A 13384-nucleotide genomic window follows, 5' to 3' on the forward strand; every position below is an offset into this window, starting at 1 on the left:
AGAAGTTGTGATTCTTCTTTCAGATTTTCTCTGAAATTAAAATGAAATATATGACTTTAGCCAACCATTTTAAATTAATCTCTGACTCTTGGTAGGGAGTGGATAAAGAAGTAATCATGATTGTAGTCTTTTCTGATTTCCACAATAAATCCCGTTTATGGTGTGACTCATAATGAGCTTGTTATTGTCATAGGGAAATAGAAAGGCCAGTCCCTGAAGCATATAATTATTTTCCCAGGTTGAAATCAGCCCGAGATGTTGTATCCAGAACTGGGCACTCATTGGCTCTGGGTTGCTTGCATCGTTATGTTGGTGGTATCGGCTCAGGACAACATCTGAAAACCAGTGTCAGCATTTTATTGGCTCTAGCACAAGATGGAACATCCTCTGAAGTCCAGGTATAATGCTGATTTTGTTTCATTATGACATTTTTAAATAATATTTTTAGGACCGTCATTTGTTTTATAAAATAGTAATGATTCTTATAATTTGTTTGGAAAAATGTTACTAGAGTCTTTGTTTTATGAGTTCTATTTGTAAAACTGTAGAACAGGAATTTGTATTTTAACCTAGTCTTAAATCTGTCTTATTCTGGGAATTTAACCCATTCACATATATTTCTCGAAATATAGTTTCTTTTTATTAATTTACTATCTTTTGTACTTGTTTCCTCTTTTTTTGCATTTCCTTATATTTGCTAAGTTTTTGTTGTTGTTGTTGTTGTTGTTTTTGAGAGAGAGCAAGAGCAGGGGAAGGGCAGGGAGAGAGGGAGACACAGAATCCAAAGCAGGCTCCAGGCTCCAAGCTGTCAGCACATAGCCCAACACAGGGCTCGAACCCACAAACTGAGATCATGACCTGAAGTCAGACCCTTAACCAAATGAGCCACCCAGGCGCTCCACATTTGCTGAGTTGATCAAGTTTGTTTTAATGGCTATCCTGTCTCTCTTTCCACTCAGACACCAGTCAAAGTCTGGGTTTTTTGGTTGAATTTTCAAGTGTTCTCCTGGAATTTTTGTTTGTTTATGCTCGAACATTTTATATACAAATAAATACAACCACAACGAAAGGCAAGAGCTTCACATGTATGAAAACATACTACACTGAGGATTTGCCACCATACACTGATGCACCTAAAAATATTAAGAGTATATGACTATAGTAGCCTTCAGCTTGCCAGCTTCATACTGGGACTGTAAGTTGGGAGAAGAAACAATTCAGTTGCCATTACTACATACCATTAGTTTGTTGATAAATTAGTTCCTTCACAGTTAGACAAGAAGCAGTAAATCTAGTAGAGGCTTCCAGTCTACAGGCTTAGTTTGCCTTTGACTTCTTGGTAAAAGTTTCCAGCTGTGTAAAGCCCAAAATTCCCAAAAAGGTTAGAAACAAAAGTTAAGTAAGCTTATTACTTGTTAGGTGCTACACTTTTTAAAAAAAAAAAAATTCTGTTTTCACAGTAGACTGCGAGATGAACTGCAAGATCATGACCTGAGCTGAAATCAAGAGGTGGAGGCTTAACCAACTGAGCCATCCAGGCACCCCTACATGATTCTTTTTATATGAGAGGACATTTTACTATAATTTGTATCAATTGCATTCCCTCAGCACTACTGTATATCTGCACAAGAAGAGTACAGTAGATATTCTTAAGTTTTCCTTAATTTGTCTTCTGTTTTAAGAATCCTAACTCAAGGAGCATCTGCATAGTTCAGTCAGTTAAACGTCCCAACTTTTGATTTTGGCTCAGGTCATAATCTTAACGGTTCACGGGATCGAGCCCTGTGTCGGGCTCTGCACTGCACGGATCCTGCCTGAGATTCTCTCTCTCTCTCTCTCTCTCTCTCTCTCTCCCCCCCTCCTACCCCATTTGCATGTGCACGCTCTCAAAACAAATAAATAAACTTTTAAAAAAGATGTTAGTAGTTACTAAAATTTAAGTGAAAAAAATCAGCTCAGTATACTCTAATTATTCCTTACAACTAAATGAAATTATATTTCATTCCAGACATGGTCTCTTCATTCACTCGCTCTTATAGTGGATTCTAGTGGCCCAATGTATCGTGGATATGTGGAGCCAACATTATCTCTAGTTCTTACCTTGCTGTTGACTGTTCCACCTTCACATACAGAAGTTCATCAATGTTTGGGTAGATGTTTGGGTGCCATAATAACTACGGTTGGCCCTGAGCTACAAGGTGAGTGAATTCATCTTAAATGAAAGGAACTACACTTTGCTGTCTTTCAGTTTCCTGCATGTCACTATCATGTTGCTAAATGAAAACTTACAATAATAATAATAATAATTACTATGTACTGAATGCTTGTTATTTACCAAAGACCTGTGCCTCTTCTTTTTACATATGGTATTTAATCTAATGCGTACACCATACCTATAACTGACTGTTATTTGAAGTTTTGAGCAGAGACAGCCTTTCCAAATTATATTTTACCTGGATCCCCATGAAGACAAGATGAAAGTGGAGTCCCTGTGTCCCGGAGTGCCATCCACTTGTCTTCATGGACTTTTGCTTCACTGTTTTCTTTGAACTCTAAAGCTCAGGATCAAAGTTTGAAAACCCACTGCAATAAAGGGGATAATATTATGTAATTTCTCTGTGAGGAAGCAAACTCAGAGAAGATAGGTATGATCCTAAGGCCCGCATTCTAACCACACAATTCCATCGACATAATTTTACTAAAGGTTGAATGAAACATACAAGGCAGAAAATTACTGTGAATTTATCCTGAATGTACCAGCCATTTTCAAAATTTTCACTTTTTTCCCATCATTCAGTAAATGCTTTAAGTGGGTCAAGATGTTTATGCACATTATCTCATTTAACTTTGACAACATCCTGAGATAGGTATATCACTCCATTTTATAGATGGAACTCTAAGGCTGGGAGAGGTTAAGAACTTTTCCAAGTTTTGTATAGCCAGCAAGTGGTTGGAGCCAGAGGGGAAGCCCAGATCAGTTTCCTTTGCATGCATTCTTAACCACTCTGCTGTCTGTGTTGCCTCCATCCAGACAGATATTTTAAAAAAAGAAGCCGAAATAAAAAGATCTTGATGAAGAATGCTAGAAAGTGGAAAATACATGATTTAGACATGTCTTTTTTCTTGGACTCAGTGTCCTCCTTGAGAAAGTTGATAATTCTTTCTTTCAGTGTTATCATAAGGATATACACAGGATAAATATACAACTTTGATTAAACATAGGTGTTTACCAAGTGCTTTCTAATGCAGTGATAAGGAGGCAATGTGTATTTCAAATTAGAAGTGACCCTATGATTTCCTTATGTCTATAAAATTATTTTTTATTTTACATTGGCAAAAGTTTGAAATCACTTATATTAGGCAATTAAGCCATTTTTTTTAAGGTTTATTCATTTTTTTTTTAAGAGACAGAGACAGAGATGGGGCGCCTGGGTGGCTCAGTCGGTTGGGCGTCCGACTTCGGCTCAGGTCACGATCTCGCGGTCCGTGAGTTCAAGCCTCGCGTCGGGCTCTGGGCTGATGGCTCAGAGCCTGGAGCCTGCTTCCGATTCTGTGTCTCCCTCTCTCTCTGCCCCTCCCCTGTTCGTGCTCTGTCTCTCTCTGTCTCAAATATAAATAAAACGTTAAAAAAAAAAAAATTAAAAAAAAAAAAAAGAGACAGAGACAGAGCATGAGTGGGGGAGGGGTAGAGAGAGAGGGAGGCACAGAATCCGAAACAGGCTCCAGGCTCTGAACTGTCAGCACAGAGCCCGATGTGGGGCTTGAACCATGAACTGTGAGATCATGACCTGAGCTGAAGTCGGACGCTCAACCAACTGAGCCACCCAGGCGCCCCGGCAATTAAGCCATTTTTATACAGATAGTATATAATACTACAATTATTTTTCCTATCTCTGTAAAAATTTCCATTAATCTTCTTAGGAAAATACGATTTAAAGTTATTAAATACTGTCGTGATAATATTGGTTGAACAGAGAAACAGAATGAGGAATTTTCTGTCTCTTTCAAATAAAACAATGATGGATTTAAAAGACAACATAGTTTCCTAGGGAGTATATGTAAACCTAGCTAAACCTGGAGGGATATATTGTTGTCATTGATAGACAATCATGTTTTGAAATCATTTCTATGGGCTTCGTAGACTTTTTGTCTTCAAAACTGTACAGTAATCAGAAAGAGAGGTTATTTAGAAGACAATTGTTTTCTAGGAATATTTTTGGTAATACTAATAATTGTGTTTTGCATTTTCTTGTATTTTTCGATTAGGGAACGGAGCAACAATTTCCACCATTCGTTCTTCTTGTTTGGTGGGTTGTGCCATAACCCAGGACCATTCAGATTCCCTTGTTCAGGCTGCTGCCATTTCTTGCCTTCAGCAGCTTCACATGTTTGCACCACGACATGTCAACCTATCTAGTCTTGTTCCTAGCCTGTGTGTAAGTATAAAGCTGCTTCGTTTATATATTTATTTATTTAATATTTTCAAAGTTTATTTATTTTGAGAGGGACAGAGACAGCACAAGCGGCTGGTGGGGGGAGGGGGTGCGGTTGGCAGAGAGAGAGAGAGAGAGAGAGACAGAGAGAATCCCAAGCAGGCTGTCAGCACCAAGCCAGACGTGGAGCTCGACCTCCCAAACCGTGAGATCATGACCTGAGCCGAAACCAAGAGTCAGATGCTCAACTGAATGAGCCACCCAGGCACCCCTCATTCATGGATTTATTTAGAGAGCCCCAGATTTGTTTCCCAAAAGATTAAACTAGACCCAAAACAAAAAATGGAAGTTTCCTAGATTGTGAATCTTAGAGATTCAGCTTCAGTAGTCATTTTATGACTGTTCGTTTTATTTACTGGTTTCCTTTTTCACCTTTTAAGAAATATTTTGATGAGCTGTTTATGTCTTGATTAAGGATGTATCATATTTTTAGCTTTTCCCATTCAGAATTTTGTCTCCTAAAGTTTGATTGATAACTTCTGAGGGGCAGTTGCTGTCATCACAGTCATTAATCTGTTCACTTAATAAATACTTATTGAGAAACTGCCATATGTCATGTACTATGCAAAGTACTAGGAATACATTTTATAGATGAGACAAGATGAAGTTTCTGTCATATAAAATTTATAGTTTACAAGGGAACATGGCCAATAATAATTATTTACCAATATGACAATTGCTAGAAAGGGCTATAGGAAAACATGTAACAGGGGAGCCTGTCAGAATCCAGGCATTCAGAAAAGATTTCCCTGAAAAAATGATATTCAAGGTGTGATAAATAAGAGTTAGTTTGAGAGAAAGCATGGTATTGGTATAGACAGCATTTATTTTTAGGGAGAGAGAAAAATGTGAAAGGCCCCAAGATGGGAAGGAGTGTGATACATTCAAGAAACTATTTAGTCAGTGTGGTTAGGCTGAGAGAGAAGGGGTGGATAGGGCCCAGGCACAGGATGAAGCTGGACAGTTAGCCAGGTGAGAGATCATGCAGACTTTCTAGATGTAGTAAAACTTTGGACTTTTTTGGCTTTGAAAATTACAGTGGGGCGCCTGGTGGCTCAGTTGGTTAAGCGTCCAACTTCAGCTCCAGTCATGATCTCATGGTCCATGAGTTCCAGCCCCATGTCAAGCTCCGTGCTGATAGCTCAGAGCCTGGAGCCTGCTCTGAATTCTATGTCTCCCTCTCTGTCTGCCACTTCCCCACTCACACTCTGTCCCCCTTTCAAAAATAAGTAAACATTAAAAAATTTTTTTTTAAAAAGAGAAATACGGTAGTCTAGGAGAGAGATGGTAATGACTTGCTCCCTATTAGTAGCAATGAGAATGCAGAAAAATAAATGGATTTGAGTGATGTTTAAGAGAAAGAATCAGTGCAATTCGTTGATTAATGGGCTATAAGGAAAAAGGAGAAGGATATAATCCAAGTTCCTGACTTGCGCATAGTAATGTAATTTTCTGAGATTGGTAACACCAGAATAGGAGAAGGTTGGGAAAGGTGGATGTAATGAATTCAGTTTTAGACATTTAGTTAGTTTCATGTGCTAGAGCTCAGAAAAGAGAAGTCTGGTTGGAAAGGTAAATTTGGGAGGCATAAGCATTTAGATGGGCAATAAATACAGAAGTAGATAAGATCACCAGGGAGAGTGCTGCATGAGGAACCCAGCATATAACATTTAGGGAAAGAAAAAGAATCAGGAAAAATATGAAACAATCTGAGTGATTAAAGGAAAAATAGAGTTTGTAGTGTTCACGGAAGCCAAGTGGATTAGAGGAGTGGGCTGCTATAACATATTGTTAAAAGAATGAGAGCTATAATGTGTCCTTTGACTTTTGTCACATGATGGCTTTAGCAAGAGCTCGTCTTGCAGAGTGGTACCAATGGAAGCCCAAATACATTGGGCTAATGGTGGGATATGAATAGAAACTTCTTTCCAGAAGTTCACTTTGTAGGAGAGGACTGAGGACAGTAGGTCAAGGGGGAGATGGACTTTTTCTCCTATGGTAGTGAGATGTGAGGGTTTAAATGCTGAGGGGATGGAACCAGTAGGGTGGGAGAGTTTAAGGTGTGGGACGGAGAGTGGAGAGATAATTACCCAAGGTTTCTAATGGGATAAACTTCTCAGGGCACAAGGAAGAGAATCTCTCTCCCGGTACAGCATGAAGAAAGGGGAAGAGGATGAGTGTACATACAGATGAGTTTATGGATTTGGTGGCTTGAAGTTGGGGGGTTATCATCCAATGACTTTTACTTTCACGTAAAAGGGAAGATAAGTTTTATGAACAAAAGAGCAAAGAAGAGGGCCAGAAATTTGACAGGAGTGGGATGTGGGAGATTGAACTAACTGGAGAAATAGGAGTTTCTGTGGTAGGACTAAGGCTTCAGCGGAGAATAGTGACCCTTTTGGCTCCAGTGTGTGATTTGTAATGGTAGCAGTTCACCTTGTAGGATTTTTCTCCAAAACCTGTAATCAACTGAGCGCAGGCACTGAGCAGCCAGATAGATGCTTTGGTACATTCATGGTTGGACTTTGGCCAAGCAGGTTCAGTTAAATGACAGCAGGATGAAAGAAATAAGGATACTAACAAGATAGTGCTGAGATTATGAGCTCTCACTTCAGTAAAGGAGGAAGGAAAAGACAGTACGAGGCTGATACACAAGGAGAAAGAAAGGCGCTACAGATGTAACCATGGGAGGATATTGCTGAGAAAAGGGGAGGAGGTTACCCAGAATGAGGTGAAGGGACTGAAAGGCCAACATATTAGTTGTTAGATCTGATGTGGTATATTTAACGGACGCAATAAGGTTTGCTCTTGTTTCACCATAGACCAGGGGAATGTGAATCCGTCCTAGACCATCCCAGAATCTGAGAGTGCTGCAGGGCAGAAACCAGATGCACATGAAATGCGTACAAAAAACATCCGCAAATAGTCGATTAATAGTTCATATCTGATTGCATTCTGCAACAAGATACATGGCATCCTGCCAAAAACCATGGTTTAATGCCCAAGCTCCGAGGGCATTGATGGCATCTCTTGAACAAGGTGACTCTGTTATGTGATACAGCTTAGGTTACTGACAAACGTAGGTTACTGACAAAACACAGACATGTATTCTTTAGGTTGTCTGATTCCTCTCTCCATTTTTTTCTCCTGAAACATAATTATACTATGGCATTGACCTTATGAAATACAGCACATTTAAGAGGATCTGGTAAAGTTATAACATGAGTTTCTTTATCTCAGTGGAGGTTATCAATAAGCCACAGGCTGTGCAATGAGCCTCCAAACAGATTCCCTTGGCAGAACACCAAGGGTTTTATTACAAGGTGTGTTGGAGCACTTTCCTGAACCTCTTCCAAGAGGCTAAGTAGTGAGATTCCAGGTAGTTGGTTGGAAGGAGGTGGCTTGGCAGGGTAGCGATGAGAAAAGGGGCCATGCAAGGGGTTGTCTTGTTTCCACATTGCCAAAAGCCCCTGTGCTGTCTCCATACCAGATCTTTCAACACTGAAAATTAGTCCACACATGGGTTCATCCAAATTAGTGAAATCGGTTCAGATTTTTACAAATTTCGTGTTTATTCCTACTCAATCATTGCCATCAGAAATGGCAATATTATGTGATACCATGTGTAATACCTCACACAAATGAAATGTGATTTATTTTTTCAGCAAATGTATTGAGAGGTGAGTTTCACCATAGTAATCTTTAAGTGATATAAAAGTGTTAAAATTTGTGTGATGTTAGAACTATTCAAAATGTGTCTTTGAAAGAACAACCACCACTCTGAAGTATTGTTATTTCCCTCTTGGCAAGCAACTGCTTTTCTACCAGGTGACCACAGTTCCTCATTCTCCCGTCCTGACAGAAGTATTCCACGCATAGGCATTGATGTCATCTGGGATAGTTGTAGGAAATGTCAGTGAGAAAAAGACTTGAACTGAATGCCCAGGTCATCAGTGTCAGAGCAGGGGACGTCCAGTTGTCCAGGATGTATATGCGGTGGGTGCAACAAGAGATAGCAAGATGACGTAAAGTATAAAATAACAGGCATTTTTATAGAAAGGTGGGGGTCTACTGTAGGAGTAAGCAACACAATGTTCCTGAAGTTCGTGAAATATAAGACAAAAAAGTTTCTTTGGAAAACGATTAGGCATAATCTAAACTAGTTTAATATATGCATATGCTATGACCCAGAAACTTCACTCTTTTTTTTATAGGCTTTTTTTTTTTTTACATTTATTTATTTTGAGAGAAAGAGAGTATGTGAGCGGGGAGGGGCAGAGAGAGAGGGAGAGAGAGTATACCAAGCAGACTCCGTGCTGTCTACGCAGAGCCTGATGCGGTCTCAATCTCAGGAACCGTGAGATCATGACCTGAGCTAAAATCAAGAGTAGGACGCTTTGGGGCACCTGGGTGGCTCAGTCAGTTGAGTGTCTGACTTCAGCTCAGGTCATGATCTCACGGTTCTTGAGTTCGAGCCCCATATTGGGCTTGCTGCTGTCAACACAGAGCCTGCTTCAGATCCTCTGTCCCTCTCTCTGCCCCTGCTCCACTCATGCATGCATGCATGCGTGCACGCTCTCTTGCGCTGTTTCTCTCTCAAAAATAAACATTAAAAAAAAAAAAAGTAGACACTTAACCAACTGAGCCATCCAGGTGCCCCCAGCAACTTCAGTCTTAAGTCAATAGCTGAAAGAAATACATGCATATGTGTGCCAAAATACATGTGCAGGAATGTTCATTGATTGGTTATTCAAAATAGCCAAAACCCAGAAATGACCTATATGTCTACCAGTGAGCAGTGGATAAATAGTGATATAATATTCAACAGAACACTACACAGCAATAAAAACAAACTGAAATATAGTTACTTGGATGAATCTCACAGATAAATTTCTGAGAAGTCGGACATAAGAGCACACTACATAGTTCCATTTATATAATGTTCAAGAGCAGGCTAAATGAAACTATAATGATAGATGTCACTATAGATTGTCATTATCTCTAAGGAGCTAGGGAGGGACATTAGGAAGCCACATATTTTTATCAAATATTTATTCAAACAAATATGTCTTTGTTTTACCTGATTTACAGTGACTGTAAGACACCATCAATTGTAATTTGCATCTCTAATACTAGAGATGTTAAAATGGAAAAAAATATATATGCCTCAGAATCATTAAAATGGAGTATTCAAAGTACTTTGAAAACAAAAGTGTTCTATTTTTTTCTCTTCAGCTCTCCCAATCAACATTTGTTGAATGTATTTTCTTAGCTACAATTCTTTTTTTTTAATATTAAAAAAATTTTTTTTACATAAACTCTGTGCCCAATATGGGGCTTGAACTCACGACCCCAAGATAAAGAGTTGCATGGTGTATAGACTGAGCCAGCAAGGCACCCCTCTTAGCTACAATTCTATTTAGTTGCAACTAAATTAAATTTTTATGATGTTCTGTTTATATATATTTAATCATTTGATTTTTACCACAATCATGTGAGGTAGGGTGGGTATTGTCCCCAATGTACACATGAAAAGGCAGAAACTCTGAGAGACTAAGTGACTTGTTCTTCACATCTCATGTGACCATACTTAAGCTTTCTAATTAGAGGATATTTGAAAGTTCCAAAATGTCTTAATTTTAAGGAAATGGAGTGAATAAAACATTTTATTGAAAGAAACCTGTCAGGTTTTCTCTCCTCAGTTATATATATCTATATGTATGTATGTATGTATATAGATGGATAGATAGATAGATAGATAGATAGATAGATAGATAGATATTTTAAATACTTGGTATATGTTTCACGGGCTATGAATTTTATGCAAATATATCTGGAATTAAAAATGCTATATTGGTAGTATAAAAATATACTATCTAGCATTGTGAAGGGGTGGTGTATTCCATATAATTATTCCCCCTTTCACTATTTCTGGATGAGATTTTTTACTAACATATATTACTTACATTTCTTATCTCCTTGCTTAAGAAGTAGCTCATGGGACCTAATTTAATATTTTCTTGGTGAATCAGCTTTATAGTAATAACTAATCTGTATTGAGTAAGTATGTCAATCATTGTTCTAAGCAAAATACTTGTGTTAACTTATTTTATTTTCACTATATTCCTGCAAAGAATTACTCTCCACATTTTGCATATGGACAAACAAGGCACAGAGAGGTTAAGTAACTAGTCGAAGGTCACACAGAAGTAAATGACAACCAAGATTCAAACCCAGTCTAGCTATCAGAGCACAAGCTCTTAATCATCATGTTATGCTGTGTCTTATACTTCATGTATTGAAGTGTGCTACATTGATTCTTTCAATGTCTTTCAGGATCTTTTGAGATGAAAAACAATTCTTTTCCAAAAGGGCCCATTTTGGAATTTTTTCCAGGTGTAAATATTGGCTTGATTTTTTTTTTATTTTAATAAACAACACTTCTTTGCTTTCATTCCTTGCTAACTTTTCATTGACTACATATAATCTTTATGCACTTAACAATTTTTAAATTTTTTTTATGTTTATTTTTGAGACAGAGGGAGACACAGCATGAGTGGGGGAGGGGCATAGAGAGAGGGAGACTGCCTCAATGCGGGGCTCGAACCCATGAACCATGAGATCATGACCTGAGCCGAAGTCGGATGCTTAACCGACTGAGCTACTCAGGCACCCCTGCAGTTAAAAATTTTGGATGACAGGGGCGCCTGGGTGGCGCAGTCGGTTAAGCGTCCGACTTCAGCCAGGTCACGATCTCGCGGTCCGTGAGTTCGAGCCCCGCGTCGGGCTCTGGGCTGATGGCTCAGAGCCTGGAGCCTGTTTCCGATTCTGTGTCTCCCTCTCTCTCTGCCCCTCCCCTGTTCATGCTCTGTCTCTCTCTGTCCCAAAAATAAATAAACGTTGAAAAAAAAATTAAAAAAAAAAAAAAATTTTGGATGACAACATTTAGTAGGACCGTGTGTAAAATAAGACGTGCAAGAGATCCATCTGGATTTTTATGTAAGTATATTGTATGGTCTTTAGTGACCAGGTCTTGGGACAGTTATTTTGGCCACTAAAATATTCCTTATATGCTTTTTGGTATTATTATTTTTCCAAAAGGCCATTTATTTGGCTATATATTTAACAACTGATATTGTTCAACGAAGAGCCTCTTCCCAAGTAAAGTGTTAATATATATTCATTAGGTAAATGAGATCGCAGTGTTTTTAAAAAAAATTGTCTAATATGTTATGGTTTACAGGTTCACTTATGTAGTTCCCATTTGCTGCTTCGACGCGCAGCCGTGGCTTGTCTCCGGCAGCTCGCCCAAAGAGAAGCTGCGGAAGTCTGTGAATATGCCATGAGCCTAGCCAAAAATGCAGGCGACAAGGAGAACAGTGGTACTAGTAAGTTACCTTATCGGTCATTATTCTTTTTGTTTAAATACTTAACCATTTCACAGGAGTATTGCTCTTTAAGTAACATTTTTGCTTTCAAGGATAGTCATTCTTCCTGTCCTTATAATAATAATAATAATAAATAATAATAATAATAATATATATAATTAATAATAATATAAATAATAATAATAATAAAAAATAATAATAATAATAAAATAAAACCATTATCACTTAGAAAACACCTCCAGTGTAGTTTTTAGAAAGTTTTTTTAATGTTTATTTATAATTTTTTTCATGTTTTTATTTATTTTTTAGAGAGAGAGAGAGCAAGTGGGAGAGGGGCAGAGAGAGAGAGAGGGAGACATAGAATCTGAAGCAGGCTCCAGGCTCCGAGCTGTCAGGGCAGAGGCTGATGCAGGGCTCGAACCCATAAGCCGTGAGATCATGACCTGAGCCAAAGTCAGACGCTCAACTGACTGAGCCACCCAGGCACCCCATAAATGTTTATTGATTTTTTTGAGAGAGAGAGAGAGAGACAGAGAGAGAGAGAGACAGAGACAGAGACAGCATAAGCAGGGGAGGGGCAGAGAGAGAAGAGAGAGAATCCCAAGCAGGCTCCACGCTCAGCACTGAGCCCGACATGGGGCTTGATCCCACAACTCTGAGATCATGACCGAGCTGAAATCAAGAATCAGATGCTTAACTGACAGAGCCACCCACATGCCCCAAAAAATTCCAGTATGGTTTTCTTGGTAATTTTACACTTTTACCTTTTTTAAGGTTTGGAGCTAAACAGCATTTAATATCAAGATACTTGTGCCATGCCTTGAGGATGATTTAGCTATATATAAAGGATAACTAACTCTAAGGATGTTGCTCAGTATCACTGATAGACTTCTGGAAAGAGCAGTGATCTATTTGGGGGGTACCTGAAAGCTTTGGTCCCTTTTAAAAAGTGATGCAACTTTTCCTCAAGAAGGTAAAGCTAGAGTAACCAATAAAACAAGAAATGTCAGTACATGTTTGGGTAGCAAAAGGTAGATCTTTGCTTTCTTCAATTCTTTCTGTTTTGGGGGGGGTTTTATGTATAACTTGAATTTCATACTTGGTCTTCTGGTCCCTAGGGATTGGTTGCTTGGGAACTTTTTCAGAGCTTAATTGACAGATATTTCCTTACTGTGAGAGAAAAATCTTTACTTACAAGAGCTTTCAAAGGCATAGAAGTTGCTTGGGTACTAAGAAGCAAGATACTAAAATATCTTCAATTTTAGCATAGTGTAGGAGCTCTATTAACAAATATACTGTATTGTAGAAATGTGAAAGAAGCTATACAATAAACATTATTGCTTTTAAGAGAGAAAACATAGAACCAAAAGTAATTACAGAATATTCCTGAATAAGATATAAAATTTTATTTTAATTTTTTTATTTTTATCTTTTTTAAAAATTGAGGAGTTTACTAGAGAAATATGAGAGGCAAAGACACCCCAAGTGACAGAAAGAAAATTC

At 38.4% G+C, this 13384-nt stretch overlaps 1 protein-coding gene across 2 annotated transcripts in view; it reads left to right on the plus strand.

Moving 5' to 3' along the window:
- Window positions 1–13384, plus strand: part of HEATR5B (HEAT repeat containing 5B) — a 99307-nt gene that overhangs the window by 39211 nt on the left and 46712 nt on the right. For both annotated transcript variants that reach the window (XR_003967895.1, XM_030311309.1), the window contains exons 19-22: window positions 239–398; window positions 2009–2198; window positions 4267–4436; window positions 11737–11881. Coding sequence is in view for 1 of the 2 variants with exons in the window: in XM_030311309.1 (XP_030167169.1) it covers window positions 239–398; window positions 2009–2198; window positions 4267–4436; window positions 11737–11881 (665 nt within the window). In the remaining variant the exon portion in view is untranslated. The remainder of the gene's footprint in view (window positions 1–238; window positions 399–2008; window positions 2199–4266; window positions 4437–11736; window positions 11882–13384) is intronic.

This window comes from Lynx canadensis, chromosome A3 (assembly GCF_007474595.2).
Source record: "Lynx canadensis isolate LIC74 chromosome A3, mLynCan4.pri.v2, whole genome shotgun sequence".
In the NCBI taxonomy this organism is placed as follows: Eukaryota; Metazoa; Chordata; class Mammalia; order Carnivora; family Felidae; genus Lynx; species Lynx canadensis.